Source organism: Anomalospiza imberbis, chromosome Z (assembly GCF_031753505.1).
Source record: "Anomalospiza imberbis isolate Cuckoo-Finch-1a 21T00152 chromosome Z, ASM3175350v1, whole genome shotgun sequence".
Lineage (NCBI taxonomy): Eukaryota > Metazoa > Chordata > Aves > Passeriformes > Viduidae > Anomalospiza > Anomalospiza imberbis.
In genome coordinates this window covers 50,574,836-50,602,431 of record NC_089721.1, presented here as the reverse complement: position 1 = coordinate 50,602,431, position 27,596 = coordinate 50,574,836, and the positions used below count along the sequence as shown (strand labels likewise).

Below are 27,596 nucleotides of genomic sequence, written 5' to 3'. Positions count from 1 at the left end.
TGTTTGAAAATCCTAATGCTGGTTTATTGAAAATCAGGATACAGCTTCAAATATAGTCCAGGGACAAGAACCAGGATGGCTTCACGGTCCAGGATTATATAAGAGAGGCAGTCCAGAGAGTTAGGACCCAATGGGAGTAGGGCAAAATGGTGCAAAGGAGGGATTAGGGACAGGGAGAGCCACTGGGGATTGACAGGATGAAGAAATTCAGTAAAACAGGACCAAAGGGGATTCAGGGAATGGAGAACTTTCTAGAGGATATACATAGAAATGGGGCTGAACAGGAGTGGTCAGAGCCAAGGGGCCAGTGGGACAACAGAACTCGGAGGGATTAATATATGAACATAAAGGCCTGTGGAAAAGAGGCTTCTCTCGCAGTAACCTTAGGATGCATTACTTACTGAAACTTTTCCAAGGTTGAGGGATGATTTTAGTAAGTGGTCCTTGGGCCTCCACAACTCCCCCTTTTTTTTTTCTTACTAAAAAAAGCCTCTGTCACAGACCTTCGCGAAGAGCCTACAAAATAGGGAAACATAACTAACGCAGTGACAATAACAATTGTAGCCCTCAAAAGAGTTTTAACTAATGACAAGAGCCAAACCATGAGCCCCCAACCACCAAGGAGTTCATCAGTCCAGTCTCCGCCACTTTCTGCTTGGATCTTCTTTACTTGATCTTCTAGAAACTGGATGCTGTGATGAATAGACTCACTGTGTGAGGATAGATTGAAACAACACATGCCCACGAATTCTTGACAGCCATGTCCATAGGCGAGCAGCAGGTAGTCAATGGCTGCTCTGTTCTGCAAGGTAGCATGCCAGATGGTCTTGGCATCTTCAAGCAGGCCGCTTAATGGGATCAAAGTAGCGTTGGACTGCTTGCTAAGCCAACACCCTAAAGGATTTAATTCTCCAAGAGCTTTAGCAGCAGCCATCCAAGGTAAAAAAAAGGAGCCTGTGACTCTCTTACTTTGCTCCAATTTGTAATTTGGCTATCACAATTTTCATCAAATTCATTAAGCGATCTCCTTTTGTGGACCAATTGACTCTTCCAAACTTGAATCAGGGTAATGTCAGGGGTCAGGATAGCGAGCCGCCCAAGACTACAGGGACCCCCCTGAAGGCGGGATGGAATCCCAGGCAATCCTCAGTCTCCGCAGAGAAGAAACACACCCTTAGGTAACTTTTTGGGATGCAGGCTGGACCAGGAGATAATGGGAAATGTGTAATTACACCAATTCTTTCCACTTTTATAAACTGAATGATGGGGAGTGACATTTTGTCCAACAATTGCTCTTTTTTCATCAGGTCTGACCATTCTGCTGGCCCATTCTTCCCATCTGGGCTTATAATAAAAACAGTAATTAATTTCTGAGGATCCAAATAGATCTAATTCTTGGGGTTCCTCTGGTGCATGCTCAAGTCTCTCGGTCCAGGTGTCCCAGGTATCTGCTGGGCTAGGCTTCTTGTAGGTGTTGCTGGGAGAGCTACCTTACTTTCCATGGATGGCATTCACAGTTACTGGCCATTTATCCATAGGTAACCCTACTAGGCATGTAGAAATGGGATTGTCATCGTTTCCCATTGACAAGCATATGCTATCTTGTTTCAGTGTGGGTGACCCAAATGGTGAGGGTGACCCAAATCTTGTGGCTGCTTGTGGAATCACCCAGCTAAGGGCATGCAGCACAGTGAGGAGCATCCATAATCCTTTCATGGCAGCCATATGCAGAGGCCTCCTGGTCATAGGTGGTCTTGACTTCTGGGGACAGGGGTTAGCCTGTGAACAAAAGCAACAGCAGTTGAAAGGTCTTTTAATGGGGGTAAACTTGTTGAAAATGGCTATTATGTCTCCATGCCTTGTCACTGATGGGCAACATAGATACAGTTTATCAAACTGGTTTATGGTTTCCTTGGGAAAATCTCAGGGAAAATTCCAGTATGTCTGGGATCAAGTCTTGCTCTGTAACTGTAAAGCTGTCCAGGGGATTTTCTTCTGGCCCTTGCTGAATGTCTGTGAAGCCAAGGTTGGAGGTCACTCCATCAGGTGTTTGGATTAGAGCAGTTTTTGCAGCAATTTGGATGTCTTCCACGACAGCCTGGGGAGGGTCAATGGCCTGATCTTCAGGCTTAGAGTAGTCCCCTTCCCCAGGTAAGTGCTCTAAGGTAAGGCGTGCTCACCCCTCCTCATTTGCATAGTCTTTTATGAGTTTTGAAAGTTGCCTTTTCCATACTCCCTCCCATGAGATGTATTCGGTGTGAGAAAGTAGGACAGACATTATATGTTTTAAATCATGTGGCACTTTGTTAAAATAAGGTGACCCTCTTCCAAAATCCTTGGCTGTTTTGCAAAGTTCTTTCATCTCCCCATAGGATAAGACTCCCACTTGGGATAAGCTCCCCTCTGGTACCGCACTGGAGCTGCTTGGATTTTAGCAGCCATTGTCCAGTCCTATTCCTTGACTGTTTGCCTCTGCACTTTCTGCCAATGGTCATCAGGCTCATCCTCATAATCAGATGAACCTTCACCCTCCTCCTCTGAAGAGCATGGATATGGCTTGGCAGAAGGCTGTGATCATTGGCTGACTGGCACGGCCTGGTGGTGTGGGCTGTCAGTAGCCAAGGTGGCTGCCTTCCAGTCAGTGTCATTTCCAGTTCTGGAAACTGGGTGACCAGAAGAGGCTGGGTCAGGGGTATGAGGGGAAGTGGGACCCTCGATGGAAAGGGGTTTCTTGGCAGAAGGGGAGGCTTCCAATGCAGGTGTGGTGCCTGACATGGGGGTGTCACATGTCATAGGGGAGGAACTCAATGGAGGGATGGGAAACAGGGAGGGCAGTGGGAGAGAGTCACTCAAGATGGTAGTTCCCCCTATGGGGCCACTGCCATTTGGTGAAGGGTGGTAAGAAAGAAAAGGAATAAGGGATGCTGGAGCCTGGATTAGGGTAGGACACAAAACAGCCTGGCCAACACTGTCTTGGGTAGGGAATGGAAAGGGAGGGGAGATGGCAGAAGGCGGGTGGTTCACTGGACCCATAGGCAGTTTCCATCTCCTGTCCCGCTCTGCAGGACAGAGGGATTAAGAGCATGGAGGGAGGAACACAAGAACTGGGAAGCGGGGTTCAAATATAAACTTTGAACTGTGTCATGGTTTGATGGTAGTACAAAGCCAGTACCTCTATGAAAATACACCTTCCCTAAATGAGTGCTGTGAGAGCAGACCAGAGCAGGCTCAAGCTTAGAAATAAAGAAAAAAACTTTATTAACTTACAGCTATAATAAAAGACACACACAGAATTCAGAATGGAAACCTTCTAAAACATTCCTCCTCCCCCCACCTGATTTCCAACAAAACACAGTGAGACAAAAACCCTGGATTCCTGATTAAGTTACCACCCCTCAGATAATCAATACTCAGTCCATCAAGGGAGACAGGAGTCTCTCTTGTACCATAGACCCCCCCCCCACCACCATAGCAAACATAATTGCAACCTCTGGTGTTTCCATGTCACACATGGCACCACCTGGAGAAAATCTGTCAGCATGACATCTTCCTTCCATGTACAGTGCTCCCACTACTGTGCATGGACCAAGACTGCTCACAAGGTTTCTTTTAAGGATGCTTTGCCAAGGACTAAAGAACAACAGTTTCTCATTTTGGGACAACAGTGCTCCCCTTTTTCTCCTCCCCTGGGGCCAAGGGTCTCAAGAACAGAGATATTCTACTTCCCTGAAGACTGAGGGCACCACTACACCATCCTCATCTTCTTCTGTTCACTCCACTCCTGTCACTCTCCTGGCATCACTGCAGCCGGTCACTCTCACCCACTCTTAAGAGCACATGCAATCACTGAAGCAGGCCACTCTCTTGGCTCAAGTCATTGCATCCCCCTAAAAATGCAGTCTCTGTGTTGCAGGAGAATTGGTTCAGTCTATGGCTATACAAGAAAAGTCCAGCCAAAAGCCACTCCATCATCTCCTCCTACCTAGGATTTCTTCTTCTAACATCTCAGGTCCCAGGCTGTCTCTCTTCTCTTTCAGATCAAGAAGGATTCATGTTCTACAAAGCTTTCATTGTCCAAGAAGGTGTAGAAGAACTTCTGAGAGAAAGAGGTCACGATCTGTATATTTAAAGTGAAGGTTGAGCTACCCCAGCCTAGGCCTCAGATATAGGCCTTGGTGAGGCCTTGAGGCCTATGGTGCAGTTAGGAATAAGTTTGTGGCACAGTCAGAAATTATGTTAAGGCATACCACAGTATTCTGATTACAACATGGTTGGAGATGTCACTGTTCCTCTCCAAAAGTGATGCCTGTCCACTTGCCATTGTTTTTCAATGGCAAAAGAAAAAGGGGGAGTCCCAACCTGGTTCAGCAGCGATTCTGCTAGAATGCGTGTTTTTACCTATTCAATGCGAGAGTCACGCACTGACAATTTCAGATCCCCCTGAATGATGCTCAAGGCCTGACTTTGGACTTGGCACAAATCCAAGGGGACTGAAAGCTTTGGAGTTGTGGCAGATGGATGTCACTCATGTTCCAGAGTTTGGTAGGCTGAAATATGTCCATGTCACTGTAGATACCTACTCAAAGTTCATTTGGGCAATAGCACAGACGGGAAAAAGCTCTCCATGTGAAAAGGCATTTGTTTGCCTGCTTTGCAGTTATGGGTGTACCTGTAGAAATTAAGACTGACAATGCTCCATCTTATGTCAGTCAACAAATTGCTACATTTATGCAGAAGTCGGGGGTGAAACATACCACAGGAATCCCTCACTCCTCTACAGGTCAAGTTATTGTAGAGAGAGCAAATCATACCCTGAAAGAATATCTAGCAAAACAAAAGCAGAATGATGAGATTGATGTATTTAACTGATTGTTGAAAGTATTGTTTACCCTAAATTACTTGTGTTTAGCAGAAGGTAGAGAAGAACCTGTAGTTGTAATACACCACCAAGCAGTGAAAGAGGGAAGACCACAAGCAATTCCAGGACTTTATGTGTATCACAAGGACATGCAAACAGGTGAATGGCAAGGGCCAAGTCCTGTGTTGTTTAATGGTAGAGGTTATATGTGTGTCTCAACAGGTACTGGTCCAGTTTGGGTGCCAAGCAGATTTACCCGTGTGTGTCCACAGGCAGAGATTCCAGACAACAGTGATAACAACGCTGACGACAACGATTTACCTGGAACATCCCACAACAAGTCCAGTTCTGATTAAAATTAATTTTTTAGAGTATTAGAAATTAAGTTAGATAATCATATGCATAATATGAAGTTTAGTATAAGTTATAGTTTGTATTTAGAATTAAGTTTAGAAATAAGTTTGCTTTTTTCATGTTAAACGGGGCCATCAAGAATGAGAAAAATATGTAGTGGGTCACAGTGTTTCTATTAAGTAGTGTTTTTGTAACTGAAGTATCTGGAATCCTTGATGTTGACAAGAGAAAAAATATGTGGGTCACTTGGGCCAAACAAACTGGGCAGGATTCATTCTGCCTGTCTTTAACCACACCATCCAGTCCTTTTCGTACGTGTTTAACTGGAGTTCCACTGGGTTCCACGACAGAATTCAAAACTTGGACCCAGGCCAAAATAGATCCAAAAAGTGTTCTGGGAGCGCAAGCTGCTGCAGTTGTGCAAAATCTTAAAGTTGTTAGTATCCCACCCCAAGAATTCAATCTTTTGGGCTCTGTCCCAGGAAATTACTGTTTGATATTTGGACCTCATGCTATGAAACCAACACAAAAAGAAAACCAGCCAACTGATGGCAACACTTGGTTATGTCCCAGATCCCAATTATATTATAACTATTCAGAATATTGTAATAATTGGACCCAATCCATGATATCATCGAAAAGTGTAGCAAAAAAACTGCCACCAGGAATTTTCCTCATTTGTGGGGATCAAGCCTGATCTGCAGTGCCTTGAAAAGCTTTGGGAGGTCCATGTTATATTGGTAAATTAACACTGTTTGCTCCCACTATCCATCAAGTATTAGGATTGCCTCAGAAGCCTCAACGAGCCAAACGGAGTGCTCTCCAACTAGACCCCAATTGTGATGACCGAGTATCACTTTTGGGGGCGCACATCTATAATACTATCCTCAATTTTCTCCCCAGGAGTTACTTCAGTGCAAGCTCTCACACAATTGAAAGCCCTGGCCTGCTGGACAGGAGAGCAAATTAATATTACATCTAAAATGTTAACTGAGCTTGCCACGGATGTAGATAACATTCGTCATGCAGTTCTGGAAAACAGAGCTGCCATTGATTTTCTTCTTTTAGCACAAGGACATGGGTGTGAAGAATTTGAAGGCATGTGTTGCATGAATTTGTCTGACCACTCTCAGTCAATCTATAAATGGTTAATGCAACTGAAGAACAATATGAAGACACTCATTGTTGTAGACTCTCCGTTTGCCAGCTGGCTCAATTCTTTAGGTTTTACTGGTTGGATCATAGATTTAGTTCATTTTAATATTGTAATTTTTCTTACTTATTCTAGTCTTTATACCATGTTTATTACATTGCGTACAGAAAATAACTAGCCACGCCTTTGAATCAGTCTGGGTAGCTCAAAAAAAAAAAAGGGGGAGGGGAATTGTAGAAGAATTTCTGAGAGAAAGAGGTCACGATCTGTATATTTAGAGTGAAGGTTGAGCTACCCCAGCCTAGGCCTCAGATATGGGCCTTGGTGAGGCCTTGAAGCCTATGGTGCAGTTAGGAATAAGTTTGTGGCACAGTCAGAAATTATGTAAAGGTATAACACAGTGTACTGAGCTATCTAGGTGTGAATTAGTATAGGTCTGCAGTGTGAAACTTTGGCCACCTTAAGACAAAGACAAACAATGTTAGCTTGCCAATGAGAGTGTGCTCACAATTGTAAACTATCTAGAAGTGTATATAAACTGCTGTCGTATAAACAATAAACGGAGAACGTATGATTAGCCACATTGGTTCGGATCTGCGTTTGTTCCTGTCCAGCTCACCTTCTTTTTATTAGTCCCTGCTTTAAGAAGGGGTTAAAAGTCTCAGGCTCCCAGGATGGTTGAAATCTTGACTGCCCAGAACTCCAACTTCCACAGCTGGGCAGCCTCCCCCTACCCCCACCACTTCACTTTCTCCTCTGCCGGGCATACTGCTGGTACAATATCAAATTTCCAGGTGCCTTCAGGCTCTCTGTCTCTTTCTCTCCCTCTGAGGTGGGGAGAACAAAGTCATCTTAGATATTCTCCACCCTTCCATCTGGCCTGGTTCCAGTCCCTTCATCCCCTGGCCTACCTCTCCTAGGCTGCATGGCTTCCCCTCCCCCACCCAGCCTGTGGCTGGGCAGGGGAGGTCTGCACTCTTCCCTGACTGGAATCAAAAGGGAGAGTTCCCCAGGGAATTCTCTGCTTTTAACCCCATTTTCAGAGGCATGCCCATGTCTTCAGTGGTCACACCAGGTGTCAATATTCAAATCTGACCACTGATTGGTTTGACCCCAACTTTCTGAGAAAACTCACTTCCTTGTCAAATCAGGAGAAACTGCATCATAAATTAAATAAAAAAGGGGGTAGAACTTAGCAACCTTTAACTTTCCCTCTGTTTGCAGAACATAGATTTTTTTCCCTGAGTCCCAAAAACCTAGTGAATTAACAGAGTCTTTAGAAATGACAGGAACATTCTTAAACAACCAACAAATGAATTGTTTTAGAGCTCTCTTTGAAAATGATTTCCCACTAAGAATTAAAAACTTCCCTAACCCGCATGTATACGTCCCATTCAGCCAAGCTAAACAAGTTCCCCTTGGTTGTTCCCCCTCATCCACAGAACTTTTAATGGAAAAGGACTCAGACCCTGGGCAGCCTCCTGTGTGTCTGGGGAGAGGTCAGGCACATGATGTCCTGTGGGGGCTTCTGTTCTCAGGCCACATGCCTTCTCCCAGCCAAAAGGAGGAGGGGTGGCACTGGTCCAGCTCTGACAGCACCTCTTCTTATGCCGGAGACACTAAGAACAGATCTGCAGGGTTTACACAGCTTTGTTCTGTAGAACAGAAACTGAACCTTTGACTCCTGAAGATATCTATCTTCAGACTATACAATCCTCATTCCAAAGATGAAAGGGCTGCTGAGGTACCACTGATTGTTTTGGAAATTATTTTCACCAAAGAATGCTGGTACTTCTCCCGTCTGAATTAACAGCCTACCAGGGCTGGAGCCAGGAGCGTTTCTCTAATAACAGAACAAAGATAGTACTTCTTGTTTCACTTACTCCACAAATCACACAGCTTGATTGCTTGGAAAAGAAAAGTTGTTGGTACCCATATTTCATCTTAGTGTGTATGAAAGCACTCGCTTCCTCTGATTTGCAAGTACAATAGTAAGTGTGAATGCTTTGAGAGAAGTCACATCAATCACATAATACATAACAGACAACTCTAGACCTTAAGCCCATACATGAGGTATAGTTTCTTTCATGGTATCAGGAAGCCTAGAGTGCTAGTTCACAACTTGTACTGGATTATGTCATACCTTTTGAATAACCTCACTACTTAATAAAATTCTTCAGAGTAAGTAAAATAATAATTGCTCTCTGCTGTACCTTGTAAAAGGGAGTATTACTTCCTTCATGTGTTTAGCCTATTCCTATACCAATGTATTCGGCACTCATTCCTCTAAATAATGTAACAGCATTTTTCTAAATAGCACCTTCAAACACCTTCCCCATGTCTTTCTTGTATAATACCCAGTCTTCCAGCCAGCATTGGCTCTCTGTTATGGCCACATTTGGTACAGAGGGCAGGGTGGTACTTTATGCCAGCCATTTGGCACATCATGCTCATTTTGTCTTGGCATTAAAATGTTTTCTTTTACAAAGAAAGATGACCAAGATGTGCTTCCCTGACTTAGAATTTTTTTGACATGATGAGTTTACTGAGCTGGGGATAAATCATATGGTCAGTATCATTCTTAAACAAAAAGAGGGCACTTCTGGGTGTTTTTCTAAAAAAAGCCCAGGTCTGCTTCTACCACACAACTGGATCCCTTTACATTGGACAGTTTCACTTCTCATGAAGCAGTCAAGGACTTAATGAGATGCAGTTACATACTGATGTGAACACTGGAGTGCTCCAAACAAAAAACCCAAAAAAACCTGGAAAACTCAAACAAAAATGATCAAATTTAAAGGAGCTACTTGGTTTCTCTGGTTAGTCAAGTTCAGTGAAAAGTCCTTAGGCCAACCAGAGAGTCTTTGACAGAGGAGAAGCAAAATTTTGTTTTCAATGAAGTAATTTTCAGTATTTGACTTTACACTTTAGTAGCAACTCCTGATTTTTATTCCAGAGATTTTTGGAGCACATGATATCATTACACATTAAAGTTTTGGTGACCATGTCTCTCCAGATGAATTTTATTTCTCTCATGGTTTGTATGAAAGGCATGGGTGCGTGTGTGTGTATTCGTGCACGCGCACGCACACACACACACACACACACTTTATTTAGCTTAGGAAGTGTGTGTATCTGTCTCTGTATGTGTGAGCAGACATGCACTTCACTTTGCAGGTTTCGGTTTACAGGACCTCTGGTGGACGATCAGTCTGTCTGGAAGAAAAGTACACCCACAAATATCACATGGAACTAGCTGAGCTTGGGCGCTGGTCCAGGCAGCCTCATTTAAAGCAGCAAGATCATAGAAACCTTTGGCTGGAAAATTAGAAAGTATCAGCTTTCATTCTGGAGACCCACATTCAACTCTTTATGGAAAATATTTTCAGGAAATACCTGTTGACTGAGCCTTTCAGTTTAACCAAACCATATTGCTTTTGCAAATGAAAAAGAAAAGAAAGAAGCAAAAGAGTAAAAAGTATATTAAAAATACTCTGGTTTTTGTCCCAAGGGTTGAATTGAATTAACTTCAAACTGAATCATTTTGTATTGTATGAGAGTACAGAGAAAACATCATGCTGTGTTTTATGATCTGCATTCTCAGCTAATTATTAACAACTTTGCATACCTACTATTATCAGAAAAATCACTTTTTGGCTTTGCTTCAAGCTCTGTTTAACAAGCATGTGTTATCTGACCATGGTTATAGGGGGGAACATACTGTACTTGAGAATATACTCTTTGTACTGCTCTGGACAAGGGGCCCAATTTTCTTCCTGTTAGAGTCTATGTAAGTTATACTAAAAAGTGGAGTAAAACTTAGATAAGCCAAAAACCTTACAGACAAAAACTACAGTACTTTAAAGCCACAACTTCCTGTGAGGTCATTGCACTGATGCATTTATTATCATCTAAACACTAATCCAGCCTTACCCTCAGTTATTTTCCACTTCAGGAAGAATGACTGCTCTGAAAAATCAGGAGTATTCTCCAAACATGCAGATGTGTTTTCAAGATTTAATTTGGGTAAAAAAAAAATCTTGTTTACTTTCATCTTGAAATGGACTTTCCTTTTGAAATGGATTTTCACAAAGTGTTGTTTCAAACTGATTTGCAAAAAGGCCAGGCAGGTTGCTTAATACCTGGATTTAGATCTTAAGGATATGAAGTGCATGCAGAAAAAAAAACCACATGGCTCAAATTGAAGATGTATTTGCTTCACCCTTCTTATTTGGTATGACAATATAGAAAAACATTTGAAAATCTGGTTTTTTTCTTCGAACTGTTAGCAATGGACATTTTTTGAAAGAAAAGGATTTTTGCATTTAAAAATATTCCATGGTTTCTGTCATTGGCACATGATAGAGCTGTTCATTAAAGGCCCATACAATTTTAATATGATTCATATCCAATGGTTCACATAACCACAATAAGCCTTAGATCTCTTAATATGCCTGTTCCTAATGTTCTTTTTGTTAGAAGAGCAACCAAGTGGTGTTTCTTTTCTTGGCTGAGACAAATATCCCCTTTGCTTACAGGAAATGAATGTGTATTTTCTGTACTTTGGAAAGTTTATGGAATATTAAAAAAATAAAAAGGAGAGGGAGAAAGAGAGATGACTTTCTCCTTGCAGGCATGTGTTAGGCATTCCATAAACAAAACACTGTGTAATGAGGGCAGTGGTTGTTTTCCTGTGACACTTGAGTTTTCAGAAAAAGATTTATGTAAGTTATAAAAAGTTTTATGTAAGCAGTTAATATTTCTGAGCTTTTTTTGAACATTTTCTGTTTCATTCAACATCAGGGTAATCCCTCCCCCCTGAGCTGAGAAATTGTGAGACATGCAGTACATGCATGTGGTCTGAAGGTCAGTTATAGTATTTACCACATGATCAAGAGTAAGACTTATGGAAAAAGAATAACACTGAGATTATTTTCTCAAGGCCAGGAATATGAGGCAGCTGCAGGGGGAACAACAATTTTAGCTCAAGCTACAGAACTGATCAGGCTTGCATCATCAGGCATTTAGGGACACATGCTGGAAGCAGGTCAGTGTCCCCAGAGGCACCATGGGCACACAGCACCTCATAGGAGATTGGAGGCACCTGATATGACTCATTGAGTAAATGAGACAACTTTCTGATTCATATCTGGGAGCCTTCTGCTAGATTGTTCTCTCAAAGAGTGGCTGTCTGCTTTCACTCCTACAAAACAAGAATAGTGTATTTCAAAATAACCTGATTTGCCTTTTTGCAACCCCCTCTTTCACATGGAATTCTCATTTTCTCCATTTTACCACACAATGCATAATAATTAAAAAATGATTAACATCTAAAAAGGCAAATACAATGAAGATGTCTTTTGAACACATCTATTACTGCAGATTCAACTATGCCACTTGGCATCTGTTAACCAAGTTCCGATTTTATATTACTTCAACTTTGATTATTATTTTGAACATCTGGTTAGTGTTCTCAGTGATCCTGCTCTCTTCTGCATGTCTTCTGAGGACATATTTCTTTGTACTGCTGTAAACTGATCTAGTGTATGACTCTTTCACAAGAGAGTTGTAGGAGACTTTGTCTGCTTTTCCAGACATTATGGGAAGCTGAGGGAAATTGTGGGGAATATAAAAAAAAATGTGTGTGTGAATTAAATGCCTCTGAGGAAGTGGTCCAAACTTGGCCCAAAGTAGCTCAGACCAGCTGGCAGGGCCAGGGAAAACAACCATGCAAGAAAGGTGAAATAACTTATGTGGGAATGGGAAGTCCTGGGAACAGCTTCCAGGCAAAGCATAGATAGGAATTCCTTTTCATCCTAGAGTGAATATACAACCCTCAGACACAGATGAAAGCCCATCTCTGGGGATGCTGGGGATCATCAGTGGTCATTTATTTGAAGAAGTGGAATCTTAGAAAACAGAACCCACAGCACAAACATGTAAAATTGGCAAAAATTAATTGTTTGCTTTGTACTACATATGTATTTTTCTCCACTGTGTTTATATTACAGTGTCTCACAATGAAAACTTCTCCGACTTGTAAATAAAAAGGGATCAATATGGGCTGTTGCCTGTAGAAGAATCTGGCTGAAGTACCTACACCAATGTTGCCTGAGGGTATTTTATTTTAATGATTCTGTGTCGTGTCTGCACATTATTATTGGATGTTTTTGCTCGTTTTAAGACAATCCTGTGTTAAAAGAAGTCAAAAAGTAGTAGTGTAGCTGTGAAGCAGATTGCTAATCTATTTGTGTTTTGATTCAGGACACATTGGCACATAGAGGGGAATGTCATAGGAGCCATGTTCCATGGATAATGACTACTTTTACTTTCAAGACTTTATTATGTTTTCTTTCTGTAAAAGAAAGAAGCTTAAAACTAGATCTTGACAGTAAACTGGAGAACAAAATACTTGCAAACTGTTTACCTATTGCTTTAAAATATCTTTTTTAATTCCTCCCACTTTTTTGCTCATCTCTCTTAATTTGTAGCTTACCTTGCATGGTTCTGACTTCAGGTTTTTTGGGTTCTGGCCTTCTCAAGTGCTTGGGGAGGTTGTTATTCTCCTGGTGCCATTTTTTCAGGCATTGTGGCTCATGTATACTAATAAATTTTGTTCCATACTCATGGCCACATATGTAGCAAATCACTGTTGGTGGCTGTCTTATCACTTTTGCCTGCAAATAACCATGAAGAAATATTGTTTTCAATGTTCATTTTGAATCAGAATGACTTTGTATGAAAGCAATCATATAGATAAGGAATGTTTTATCTGTGAAATCTGTGTAACTGTTTTTTTCAGTCTAGTTTTGTTTGGAATCAGTCCTGAGGCTTGTAAGAGATTGTGCATCATTAAGTGGGCACCTGGAACAGGAGGGTTTCTTCTGCAGATGCTGGTCTGACTGATGTGTGTGACTAATCTATATTTAGCCGTGTTAAGTTTCATTTCTTCTATTTTCATACCTTCAAGTTCATGAAAATGGTAAATCACATGCAGAAACAACATCTCTGCTTCATCAGGTTGCAATGCAGCATCCACCTTAAATGGTTGAAATAATTTTTTACTTACCAAGCAGATATAAAATGGAAAGCAGCAACAAATGCTTCATAAGCTGAACTCTTGATTTCTAGTACAATAACAGAATGACTCCATCTTCTACCAGAACACAGCTCAAAGTGCTGTGATACTAAAGCCTTAGTATCTCTCTTAAGCTGGACAGTGAGGGCAGGTCTCCCAAGAGATGATTGTGGTTCTTTACCCAACTTTTGACACAGATCAGTTAGCTGGTGGAATTCTTGGCCTTCAAATATTAAAACCAAGCCAAGATATTTCAGGATGAGGGGCAAAATAGGAACTGCTGTTTGTTTATCCCAAAGGCCTTAGTGTGAACCTTGCCAGTGACTGCAGCAAGGGCAGAACTGGAGTCTAAGCAAGTCATTGTTTTCACACTGAAGATCTGCTTTTGTTCTCAGAGGAAAACAGCTCAACAACAGAAGAAAAAGATTCCTCAACCCCAAACCTCAGAAATACATAATCTAAGGCTGAAAAATGTATAATTACTGTGGTATTGCAGATTATGGACTCAGCTGTGTCCTTAGGCACGTCTTGGGCTAGGCGTGGTGTCAGTACCAGCCGTGCTCAGGAAGTAGGATAAAAACATGCTGTAGAGAAGAACTTTGAGGCACACGGATGGGACTCACAACTGCCAGCACTTCCGGAACTTCTGACTGCAGAATACCAGTAAGAGATGAGCTATTCCCTGCCCTCCTCAAGTTAGACGGACAGCCATGCCAGACCAAATACAGGAAACCTTTCTCACTCAAACAAGAGTGGTGGGGGTTTCATTTTTTCCTCTGCTGCTGTGTAAGACAAAGCACGACCTGTTCCCGTATTTATGACTCTTTCTGTCAGCCCATCAATGTGTTCACAAAATTCTGGGCAGCTCTTCTCGTATTTATGTTACAGTCTGAAAATGTCATAAGTGAACAATCTGCATAAGATTGCCTTCCTGTATCACACATGTAATCTCACTTACATGAAAGAAATACTACTCTATAAAGTGTATTTTTTCTGGGAAAAGTTGGACTTCATCTGGAAAGTTCTCACAGTGTCTTGAAACATAACATCCAAAGACAGGCTCTCCAAGGACATTTTCATCCTCTTGACTTACAAATGGAATTTCCTTGCTATCTTTGATAACACAGTATTTTATATAAGCATATTTTCTAATATATATAAAAATACAGCCTTCTTCTCCTATTTTTTAGATGAATACAGCCACAGCTATTTTAAAAACATAACTTTTATTTATCAAATTTCACCTACTTCTTTACTTCAAGTTGTGAGCTAGAACTTGTCTGATTTTAAAGTAAGACTCTGAGTCCAGATACAAAGTCTTCTGAAGACACTATACATTTATTTGTAGACTCTAGAGAGCTTTAGATAAGGATACTACAATCTAAACTCCTGAGGTCAGAGAATTCTTTTTAGTGTGCATGCCTGCTGTGGGTATGGTTAGACTATTTTAGAAATGGTTTCTTAAAAAATGCTATGTGTAAAATCACTGGGAACACACTTTCCCATTAGCTGGGTTCCTGCTATTCATTTAAATGGTTACTTATTGGCTGCAAACTAGGAAAGAGAAATTTGATTTATATTCAGATTGTAGGGACTCTTCATATGGTAACAGAGTAAGAAAAAGAAATCCTAGTACAAATGCAGAAATCTTTTCAAGTAGAAATGTCTGCCTTTTGCAATTTCTACAATTAAAAATGGTACAGAAACAACAGAGGAAGCAAAATTAATTAAAAGAAATCAGATCACTCTTAGGATAGAATTATTTTTATTCCAGAAAAATACTGAGATTGACCCATCACCACACATACAATTATATACACAAATTCTTCTCTGCACAAATGTTTAAGACCTGAAAGAGATTAGCCTAACAATTGGTAGTAACAGATTTTTCTTTTTTAACTGTGGAATCCAAGATATTATAAGCTTTACTTGGAATTTCTACAGATGATGATATTTACCCTTCATTTCTTTTTGTTTTCAGTGTGCCTATCCCAAATGTAACATCTGGAGGCCTGCAGTTTAAAACTAAACTATTTTTGGAAACACCACAATTTTCCAACCCAAACTACTCAGAGGCCAGTGGCTAGGCTGTCTGTTCACTGCTTTGTTTTTAACTTTCAAAAAGGGTTGTAGTTAAGGTCTGTTCCTGAGGATATGTGTTATAAAAATACCTACAAATACCTAACAGTGTAGTTAGGCTTTCCTCTGGTGTCTCAGTATTTTCTTTTTTACTCCAAGACTGCTAAGTATGTCTGCGTGACTATGAATGAAGTTATTTAGTTCAGAGGGCTATGCAACTATGTATTTTCAATAGACCTGACATTACTTAAGGTTAGCCCCAGGCTGCTGTTATGGTGTTACATGAGGTCAAATCCTTCCATACTGCACAAAGCCTTTTATTTCTTCTTAAGTACACACAATAAGACTGAATCCCAAACTTTCCTACATAAATATTTATCACCCAGGACTGCACACACCTCTTCCCTTCTTATTTAATTATCCATTTATTTTAATGGGAAGAGGGGGGGCATCCTGCTGTAGGATGGAGCTTGTCATAGACTTGAATTGCCCATGGATTAGAGGCTCAGGAAAAGGATGGTGCAAGCACTTAGCAGCAGCATTCTATTCTATGAAAGCAACCCTTTTCACACATTCTTCTCTGCCAAGTAAAATGCATTTTGCATACGGATCATGGACAAGGTATAGTATGGGTCTCATGACTGTCCAAAGCTGCACTTCACAGCCTACAATAGCACTCATGTTAGGGTTATATGCCTTGAACAGCAAGGTAATTCTGCAAGATTATGCATACAATTAAAAATATCACTCCACTGGAAATGTGAAATATCCCATTTTGCTCCTGATATGCTTTCTTTTTAAATTGAGTATGTCAGTACAATGAATAGCACATCCATGTACAAGCAAAGGAAGGACACTCAGTCATTCCCAATGATAATACTCAGTAAGTTTCATTCAAACCGTCCATTCACTGTCCATTCTCATCTAACTTTCTGTATTTGCAAATTTATTTGTCAGTATTCTCCTAGGAAGGTATTCAACACCACTGCAATGCGGCAAAAAAAAGCTCATAATTGACTTTCCACCTTCATTAGAATTATGCTGCACCTGAAGAAGCCTTCCCTTTACCAAGATGCTACATGGCTTTATGCTAGAGCAAAGTACAACATCAAAGCTTTTGCTACACAAATTTTCAAGACTTACACTGTGTTGAAATGCATTACAATTCAGCAAAGGAAGATCAGTGAAATCTTTTTAGGTAGTTAACCAGATAAGAAGAAAACAGCAGATGGCAGCACCATCTAATAGGCTTTTAAGATCAGCATTATCTATTGTCAAAAACCCCATAACTCATATACGCACGGCAAGCTACTGATGCTCACTTACATGTATCACATATTTTTGTCTATGAAACAATAGAACACAGACTCTGTTTTAGTGCAAGTATGAGTTTCAGTAACTGCAGACACCACTTACATTGGGGTATCACAGCAGAATCCAAAGCAGAATTTCTGAGCTGATGTGACCCTTGAGAGTCTCTAAGCACAGGCTGTTATTCTACACAGCCAGACGTGATTAACTCAGATGTCTTCATTGATTCTGAGAATGAAGACAGGCACTTGGAGAGACAGCTTACAGAGGCTGTTCAGCCTCCACCTCTAAAGACATTTAATACAGAACAAAGTAAGAGTCTGTCAGCAATGATACTGGCCTAGGTGATGCCACACTTGCTAAAGGGGAGAGAACTCCAGGGCATACAGGAAGAGGCATACAGGGAGAAGTGCTTGCAGTTGTAAAGTTAAAATGCACTTTACATGGTATACCACTAAATCAATCAGAACTTTATTTTGAAAATGAGGAAAATCCAGATTTTTCATTTAGGGCATCTTTCATTGCATAAATGTATTTAATAGTAGCACTAATTCTCTTAAATGCATAAGGGCTGGGTGGTTTTTTTCAGTTATTGCTATTGAATCAGGACTTTAAGCAAGTACTTAAACAATTCACTGTCACAGTGAGTCTGTTAGATGAGACAGGGACTGCCCCAAATGCTTTCCAGCCAGGACCAGAACAGTAGCCATTTCACTCAACCACTAGTGAAGCACTATTTTTTAACAGTATTAATAAGCAGCTGAGTAGTTGGTAAGGTGAGCAAAATGAAAACCATATGCTGGAAAAAGAGGAAGACTTTAGTGGAGACATAGACCTTGTCCCTGTTCATAATTAATCTGCAGTTATTCCATAAGCTTAGTGCTTTTCCATACCCTTCAATGTGTGGACCTTTCAAAATGTTCAACTGGAAATGAAGATTCTCTCACAGATAATTTAAATCTACAGGAAAGTGGCTTACTTTGACAGCTTCTTATAAGCTGTCTGCAAGTCCTGAAGAACCCCTTGCATCACAGGATATTTCTTTCAATCTTCCCATCCCATCTCTGCCTTTAATCCATAATTCTGTACTAAAGAATAGACCTCAGAGATGTAAAATCCATCATCTCTTCTTGAAAGTCACTGTTAATAATGAAGTCCCTCAAAGTCAATTACAAACTGCAAGCTGTACAGCCTGATTAGTTCTGCTGCAACTGATGAACTGTAACTGCTTGAAGTAAATGAGGAAACCTGTTGTTCACACAGAAGGAGGAACCAATTTGAACAGATTTCATTTTGGCTCTGCAGAGCTCACAGAAGTAAAAAGTGGCAATAATGTTGTTGTTCAACAAGTCAGCAGATGTGAGTGAATCCACAAAGGGAGCAGATATGTTGTGCAAGAGGGTAACATTTTTTACAGAGTCACTGTCAGTGCCAAAGCACACTCTAAACTTTATTTTATGGGATAATAATTATAGAAAACTGCCCTCTCCTTCTCTTTTATAATCTACAGAGTTATGTGTGATAGATTAAACTCTCTGCTTCACACCCATGCCTTTCATTGAACAATCACCTTTAGAGCAATGACAGTTCTTTGGGAAAGAGCACAATATAGTGTAAACAGCATCACTTTTCCTACAACTATAAAGGCAGCTGTGCTGCACTTTGAACTCTTTGTGGATAATGTAAAATTTGCTGATAAAAGCAAATTTGCCAAATATATATCAATTTTCCAAAATATATCAATCAGCGGCCTCATATAGCATAATAAATATATTTGCCAAAATATATCAATTAGTGGCCTCATATACCATAATAAAAAAAAGGACTCATGAAGGCTTTAGTCTCGTGAGCTAGGGTAGTGCTATTATCTTAATTTTACTCAGCAGCTGGTAAACTAACATGTTACACACTTTGCCTTCTAAAGCATCTTAAGAAATGGTCTGCATAGCGTTGCATTCCTTTGGCGACCGAGAGACCTAAATCCCATTTTCAAAAGTAATGTAGGCAATTAGGATTCCAGCCTGCATTTGGAAAAAAAATAAATAAAAAGGCCATTTAATTTGGACACTGGGCCTAAATTTAGACAACTATCTTACAAAACTCCTGGCCAAAAGACAGCTTGTGCAGTAACAAATGCAGAAAAAATATCCAATTTTCCAAAACTCTGTGTAGCTTTTGGATAATGTGAATCAGCTTCTTTATTCTTGGATCCTGAATCAAATTCAGTGGAAAAAAATGTGCAGTCTTATTTATTTTGTTGTTGTTATACCCAGAACTGCTGCCTTTGAACATGCAGTCCTCAGTAAACTCATCTTGCATGCCAAGGTTAAGAATAACAGTAAAATATGAAAATCATGTTTTCAAGTGCTGGATGCTTGCAGGACAATGAAACATTGCATTTCATGGTAACTAAATAAAAATACCTAACATCTCCTAAAACATATGACATCCCAACCCTGCCTAATCTGCTCAATAGACTCTCCTAGGGAACTAAATCAAGCAATGGTCCCTCTTGGGGATGTAACTCTTAAGGGATAACAGAGAACCCAACTACTCCCATTCAAAAGGAAAATCAAATAAATAGGAATAAGTAGTTTCCCTTATTCCCTTCCCAGTAAATCCCTTTTCTTTATCCTCTATTTAGCAGAGAAAAATTTGCATGGAGCTAAAAGGCCCTTCTGAAGAAAAGTGATTTTAAATTTGATGGCAAGCCAGTCTCCCCTGGAGTGCCAAGCATCAAGATGCATTGCACACCCTTTCATACAGCACATGCTTAGCAGTTTACCTGGTCTGATATAGCTGGTGCAGCCTTGCTCATTCTTTGATGGGGCTTAGATGGATCACCCCTTGCTGAGCCAGGTCCAGATCTTGGTGCTTTACCAAATTTACTAGTGGTAGCGCTTGGTACCCTCGCACCGCTGCCATTTCCTTTGCAACACCTTTCATGCACGGGGAGACGCTCAGGAAAAAAGGTTCGGCCACAGTTTCTACAGGGCACCAGCTGGGCTTGAGCACAGTAATAAGCTGCTTCATTTTCATCTGTAAGTGTATAGGAACCAGAACCAGCACGGACCCCAGGTTTCCTGGGCTCTGGCCTTTTAAGGTGCTTTGGTAGTTGATTGTTCTCAATACACCACTTCTCTAGGCACTAAGGTTCATGTATAGCAATAGATTGTGAGCCAAATTCTCTGCCACAGATATAGCATACCCTGAAGGGAGGTCTTATTGGGAAGGGTGTTTGAGACATGTCTGAAGAACCTGATTGTTGTGATATTATTGCAGTGCCTTTTCTGAGATGCAGCTTCTAGATGTACTACTTTGGGAAAAATTCTGGGAAGATCTGGCACATAAGATCATGAAACCTGCTCTAAAGGCAAGGTGCTAGAGATAATAATAGGGGCTGCTTCAGCACTTGATAGAACACTACAAGTTTTCTTCACATTGTTTTTCCTGACATTTGTTTCCATGAAGGGTATCACATTTCAGGAAACTTCTCTCTCTCCTACGCATAAAGAGCTTGGGAAAGTCTGTTATTCAGAATGATTCTACATCTTCTTAATCCATCTTCATGAGCCAAAATATACTAGGGACTTTGAAGCTGGAACACTGAATCTTATGGCTGTTTCAGTAGAGAAAGAGGGTTTCTGTGTGTTTTCCTTTTGTCTTTTGTTCTTACATGAACCGGAAACAAATGAAATTAGTTTAAATTAATAAACGTGTTCTCTCTAGTTAAGGTTATCAACCACTGGTTTATTGCAAGGCATAATTAACCTTACTAATCTGTTATATTTTTAAATAGCAGATAAAGAACATCAAATATATTCTTATCCGTAGTGATTAACTGAACAATGTAAATCTGAAATTCTGGTCCCAGAGGATTGTAAAATTGTGAAGGACATGAAATAAGATGTGTTTGCACAAACTGAAACTGATGACATGCAAGTGGTTTGGTGTATAACCAATATGCTTTATTTTCAGTTACTGATAGAACTGGTAATTCTTCAATTTATAAGCCTTCAAAGTTGATACTTAAACATTATCTCCCTGTCTCCAGAGACATAAGAAAAAGTCCCTCAGCAGAGAGATGTCAATATCCAATCTACAAAGGAACAGTCAGAAAGGAAAGTGTCCCCAGTCAATCTATTGGTTGAAGAAGATTATTAGGCCCCTAAATTCAGAACTTGTGGTGTCTCAAATTCTCTGACCAGTCTTGATTCTCCCAGTACAAGAGTGTTATTAATGAAATGGAGCAGGCTTCTTAATAAGGCTTACTGAGGTGCTTTGGGGGCTGAAGTACATGCTGGATGAGACAGAAAGGGCACTGAATTTGTTTAGTCTCCAGATATTACTAGATACTTTTCAGTTTTTCAATGTCCAGTCTACCCCTGTAAACAGATAAATTTGTGATTTATCCCTTAAATGTTCATTGCTTACAGAAATTTGGGCTGGTCCTCCAAGGATTAAAAAATATAATTCAGACTGTACACATGTACGGCAGAGGCTATTGTTTTAATTGCATGGAAAAATAAAAAACCAAACTATCACCTCGCATAGATAGGTAACTGCCAAGGACAGTCTACTTTATCTGTAACAGAAGAAATATCTGGCTAAAGTCATCTTGCCCTTACTGAATATTCCAGACTTTATCTCAATCCTTCCAGATTTGTGGGGGATTCCTAACACACAAACATATCCACACTGGCTGTCTTGGTGTCTTGGTTCACTTCCTCTGTTGCAACCATCCAACCTGGATATTTTTACTGCTTTTTTGCCATGTCACCATTGAAGACTTTGTTCCCACTCAACAGCCTTTTCACCCTTATCTGCCCCACCTCTAAACCCTTGGGTTGACTTTTACTATACCCAACTGCAATGACACAGTTTTGTCATGACTTTTGAGATGACAAACTTAAACTTTGTCTGTGCCACTGAGAAGCAACTGAGCTCATTCTAGTCTCTTACAAATATTCTAGGAGGTATTTTAAGTACAGGGACAACAGTGAAAAAACAAGTTGTCACCAGGTTCATGTGAGTAGTCATCCTTTTGCCAGGCACATAAAAATGTTTAGATTGCTGCATTGACACTACTTGCTTAAATACTCACAAAGCTGCATATTTCTGGGACACTTGGGATACTTTCTTATTTTACAGAAAATTCCTGTGAAGCTTGTATTTATTTGCAGGCAAACCGGAAAATATGAAGACCATCAGACCCAGTCTGTGATTTGTACTGGAAGAAATCTGTGAGCAAGTATGTTGTAGCTAGCTGTTAAAAATAAAATTTTTGAGGACCATTATACTTGGCGTATTCAAAGTTAACCTCTCATCCAAAACTGTATTAGATAACTGCAGTAAGCTGGAAAACAGGGTAAAGTGTGTGGCTGTAGTATCCTCTCATGTCTGAAGCTATCAGGTGTATCAGCATAATATACACTCATGGTTACACAGAACTATAACACCTGAATTTTTAGTTCAGATATCAAAATAACAGGTTCAGCAGTATGTGAAATTTAAATGTGCACACTAGTATTTAGACTGCTGTACTGTTGCTGTTTGAAAGACTGGGAGAGTTTCCAAGGAGGGTGGCCTGTTGGATGAATCCAAGTTGGGAAATAGCCAAGCCCTTTCTGAGGATGAAGGGAATGGAGAGCCAGGGAAACATTAAAGGGTCATGAAGGCAGGGAAGATAAGGGTTATTGGCAGGTCACGGGACGAGAGCATCAGAAAGTTCAGTAACATTTCAGGGAACTTCTGAACTTTCCAAGGTCCTATTTATTGATTTATGTCAAAAAGAAACTTTCTCATACCTGAGAGGATTCTTAAAGCAACAGTGAACACTGAACTGCCGGCCATATGAAGAATGTTAGGTGACTAAATCTGTTGCCATTAGGAATGAATCAGTCAATAAAAGATGCTATAAACAATCTATTAACAATATAACCTATTGTTGGATTTCCAAGATTGCTATTGTAAATACTTCATAAGAGAATTATGCTTCCTTGTGGGGATTACACCATTTGGTCTACATTTATTCCTGCCAAGTTCACTGTAATTATTTGGAAACTTCCTATAAATTCAGTGTGAAATGAAAAGGCATACGAGTAGTTCAAATCTTCTCCCAAGCTCAGTGATAAAGATGTGGAAGTAAATCAGGACTGCGATTTAACAATTCAAAACATAAAAATTTCTTATGTTTTTCTTTTTAAAACATTGCAATATGTTTTAATAAAGTGGGAAGGTACAGTTGATCATTGCATAGAGCTATGGGAAAACATTTTTCTCCTCTGCAATTCCAATGAGGACAACACTTAACAATTTAATGAACTGCAGTGACAGGTCACTTACAGCTAGTGGAGAAATTCAATGAAATTAAAAGCAAATTAAATACTATGGCTAGTTTAGAATCAGAATAAGAGCTTTAGTCTAACCAAAATAGAACAGAATGATGAGAGCGCAAACAGCTCAATACATCTATCATTCTCTTGTCCTGAAGTGAGAACGGGAACTCTTGCATACAGTTTTTAAACTTCACCTGATCAATTGCAACCATAACATTATTGCAACAAGAGCAACAATAGCATAATTAACCACACCAGAAATTGCAACAACAGCATTATTAACAATGCTTCATTTACGCTGCCTTCTCTTAGCCGCCATGTGTGATTCAATCTATAGAAGTAGAAACTTCTTCCCTGAAACAGCCATTGTTATGTTTTGTTTCATGTCAGTGTTGGAACTTCGAAGCAAAGTTGACACATACGTTTCCTATTTCCTGTATGCAGCCCATTTCTGAAAAGAGACCCTCTCTGTTTTTCATCTCTCTTGATTCTCTCATGTAAACAATTCCTCAAAAACCATTATAAAGTCATTTTATAAGCCTGGATTCCTTGACTGAATTGAAAAAAACATACTCATGTTAGCTGGGGGATTAAACTGGCTGTTTCTAATGAATCCACAACACTACTGCTTTTGACTTAGCTAGAATTCCACATGGAGACCTCCCACCTATAACAAAAACAGAGTTTACCTTATGGAAGAACACACTGCATGAAGCTTCCTGCTACCAGGACATAACCATGCTTATTCAACGCACACAATACAGGAACAGCTGTGAGAATTTGGGGAATCTGTTTTTGTACAGTTTATGGAGGCTGACTGGTATCACAGCCTTTCTGTGTGTAGCTGTATCAGACTGTAAATTCTATTTAATCTATATGGCTGGTTTACTGTCACTGTTCTAATCTGCTAGCACAGAAAGATAAATCCTTGCACCAAATAAACACAGAGTTTTCAAGCTTACATGTCAAAAATACCCCAAGAACCTCTTAGACATGTTTGACTCCATCTAAAAGCAGAGACAATTTCAAAAAAAATCCCCTTGGACATGCTTGGCTTCATCTCAAAGCAGAGACAATTTCCAGGAAGACCATAAACAAGCAAAGTAAGCAGTGGGAACCAATTACTTTGCTGGGTTTTTTTAAAGTGCTTGATAAAGCTAAAAAGGATTTATATGGAGTACTTACTCCAGGTGACAGTGGCTTAAATCCAAGAGGCTCTTTGGAGAGGTCATCTATAATTGCAGAATGCTTACAAAAATCAGGACTCGCATAACAGAGTTATGAGAATGTCTGCATAGGCTGATCTGCTTGAGGGAGAGGATGAAAGGCTACAGAGATACATAAATGAAAAGGAAAACATATGGGTCCAAAATGGTGGCAAATACAAAAGCCTGGCAGAAGCTCAGCTACAGATAGATTATCAGTGCCAAAAAAAGAATAGACTAATTTTAGCTTGCACAAAGGAACTGGTTCATTCATTATCTTGGATTCAAGAACTCTTGGTTGTGTGCACCCTCGTTTACGTAAAACCCCACTTCACTCTGAGTTTTCCCTTTGTTTTCCCTTTCTCCAATACTACACTCAATGTTGTATACTTATTCTGCCTGTCCTTCATGCAGTGCTTGGAACCATAAGCTTTCTGTTTGTGACACCACATTGTCATGTGGGTCATTTAATAAGGGGGATTTATGTCCATTGGATTAAATTCACAAATATCCTAAAATAAAAGATTTTACCTGTAATATCTAATTTTACTTTTATATAAATTGGAAATGTCTTAAATAGCTCTAAGTGAGAAGCAACAAGCAAAAGCTTCTTGTACTACAAGGGCACCCAGAGATCCTTGTTTTTCAGTTTGGGCTGAACTGTGTAAACAGATAAAGGAGAAAACTCAGTATAAGAGGATATAAGATATAGAGAGATTAAATAAGTGATCTGCCAAGCATAACACAGCAAGTCTGAAAAATAAGAAAATTAAATTTAGATTTTCTAGCACCCCAATACTAAATACGTCCAGTCACAGGATTTTCTAAGGCTGATCCCTAACTTTACAGTCAAGATAAAAGTAAGTCTTTTTTCTCTACTTTCATGGGTTCTCTTCATATTTACATATAAAAGAGGTGTCAGAAAGGACCAAACTGACACCCTCTGTTGAGTGCCAGAAAGCATTGCTTCAGGCTCTTTCCAAATAAAATGTTTTCTACGAGGCTTTCCATTATTCTTTAAGGGAAAGCAAATGAAATTATACCAGCATCTTGAGCTTTATTTTTTCTTGTGCTAAAAGTTTTATATTGCTCAATTACAAATCATTTTAGAAATCCATTAAGACAAAGTACTGAAACATAAACTGGACAAAAATCTTGGACAATATGTAATATCTTACTGTTAGATCTGTTTTTTACTGCAAGATAAAAGGAAAAAACGCTTTCATGTTTCCAACAATATTTTTAGCAAATTAACCACATATTAAAAACCTCACATTTTTCCAGTTCAGGACTACATTCTCTCCACAGTTTCTGGTTGAAGGAATCTCCTTTAGTTAGTCCTAGAGACTAAAAATTTCGTTCAGTCATGTGAAAAGAATAATCTATTATTTTATGGAAATAAATACCACTGAGATGTAGAAAATCCTAAGTTTACTATGTCAACATGCTTCATCTTTTCACAGCTGAGCATGATCCATGTCTTTATGCATCCTCCTCTCTCAAGAAAACACTCGCAAGCTCCAAACATAGAAATATTGGCATATACCTCAAGTTTTGTCAGCTTCAAGTCTTTGTTAGTCTCTAACACCTAGTATCACAGCAGCCTGGCTTAAATGTCTCAGGAGCAATGCACATTCAGAAACATCCAAGTGTGCAGCTTGTTCTAACAGGATCAGGTGCACATACACCTTTTTCCCCATGTGATCTGCAGCCCACTGGGTGGTGGTTATGTCTTTGTTTAAAGTGCATGCAACCAGACAGGAGGACAAGACAAGAATATTCAAAACCAAACAGGCCAAATTAACAAGCCATTGTGTTCTGACATTTGCAAGCAGACTAGAACTGTCTGGGAATCTTCTAGTGAACATTTTTCCCACTGTTTAAAGTGTTGGTTAGACAAAACTAGAAGTCTCCTCAAAGATGTATCCTGTATGACTTACACAAGAGAGAAGTCATGGGTGTCAGTGAGCCTGTGTCCGCGTGTGTGTGCAAAAGTCCATTACGATATAAGATAAGGAAAATACACAACCCAGAGGTTCCTATACAGCTTTTATAAAGAACTATTTAAGGTGTTCTTTGTAATGAGACAATTAACCTAGGCAATGCTTTTCACAATTTTCCTCTGACCAATGAAATGACCAGGTCTTTCTTTGGATGTGATTATTATTCTAGCTAAAACTTTATGGGTCAATCAAAAAGTCCCTAGTATCAACACTAGCTAATGCATACTTGGCATTTAAGAAGATCCTATATAATTATGCAGTAATTAGTTCTATTTTACTTAATCAGTTCTATATAAGTTTGTGACTATGTTACCAGAGAAAGCTGGAGACTGGTTCTAGAACACCAGTAGTTCTTTCATGTTACTATGTCCTCTACCCAGACATAAGAAATAATTCCTTTGATTTGACAGAGATCCTAACATTATGTGAATAAATTATGACGGGAAAAAATGAAACATTTTTAGTGAAAAAAATGTAAAAGTTTTCAGACTTTTAACATTCAAAAACTTTTAAAATTCGTAATTCAGTAACACCATTCTCTCACATCTCAGATATCCTTTAGGCTCTACAGTGTTCCTGGTTTTTGCATTTTACTTAGTGCTGCATTACACCTTATGAGGGTAAAGACTACCTTTGTTTTACTCACAATTATTTAATACACTCATCTCATATTCTAAAGGAATAATCATTCTTCTACATTACTGTTTTTCTCCTCCAGATTAAATCAACAATAAGTGATTTACTTACTGGTGATTTACAACTAGTAAATCACCAGTTTTTACTGGTGATTTACAACTGGTGTGAAAGGATGTGACAGATAAAGGTCATCAAGTTTTACCTGTTACCCTTGGGTCCTGATGATTATGTAACTTGTCATGTTTAATGAGCATTTTTTTTCATCTTTGTATTTGAAACACTGGTCCATATTGTCCTGTTTCCTGTCTTATAATTCTTTAGTGAACAGGATTAAATTTCATGTGCCAACAAAAATACATATGGAATACAAGCCTGAAATATGCCCAGATAATGTGAGTTAAAAAGACATATGTCTGAGCTCCCTACTGTATGGCCATAATTTCACCTGTTTGTAAGCCAGTGCATTCTATTAGAGATCAATGTCGTATGGAGTTAAGTAGATAGAAAAGCAAATTTTAGTAGAATATATGAATTTGTAATGAAGGAAATGGTATTAGTTTGTAACTTAAGCAATCAGTTCA

At 39.5% G+C, this 27,596-nt stretch overlaps 1 protein-coding gene and 1 long non-coding RNA gene across 2 annotated transcripts; both read right to left on the bottom strand.

Annotated features, from left to right (window-relative positions):
- Nucleotides 1-9,525: 9,525 nt before the first annotated feature.
- ZNF475 (zinc finger protein 475) lies at nucleotides 9,526-20,119 on the bottom strand. Its single transcript, XM_068175874.1, has 3 exons — nucleotides 19,619-20,119; nucleotides 12,862-13,042; nucleotides 9,526-9,683 (listed from the first exon to the last, which is right to left on the bottom strand). The coding sequence occupies exons 1-3, from the start codon at nucleotides 19,649-19,651 to the stop codon at nucleotides 9,532-9,534; spliced, it is 366 nt and encodes a 121-aa protein (XP_068031975.1). The 5' UTR covers nucleotides 19,652-20,119; the 3' UTR covers nucleotides 9,526-9,531.
- Nucleotides 20,120-23,585: 3,466 nt separating this feature from the next.
- Nucleotides 23,586-25,920, bottom strand: LOC137464587 (uncharacterized). Its single transcript, XR_010994294.1, has 2 exons — nucleotides 25,651-25,920; nucleotides 23,586-23,838 (listed from the first exon to the last, which is right to left on the bottom strand). It is a non-coding gene; the product is annotated as an uncharacterized lncRNA (long non-coding RNA).
- Between the last annotated feature and the right edge of the window lie 1,676 nt (nucleotides 25,921-27,596).

Excerpts from the sequence above, each read along its gene's own strand:
- ZNF475 (XM_068175874.1), bottom strand. The coding sequence starts at position 19,651 with ATGAGCAAGGCTGCACCAGCTATATCAGACCAG. Across the intron at positions 13,043-19,618 it reads CACCAGCTATATCAGACCAG|GCAAAAGTGATAAGACAGCC; the intron begins GTAAACTGCTAA and ends GGTTATTTGCAG. Across the intron at positions 9,684-12,861 it reads TGAAGTCAGAACCATGCAAG|CCAAAGGTTTCTATGATCTT; the intron begins GTAAGCTACAAA and ends CTAATTTTCCAG.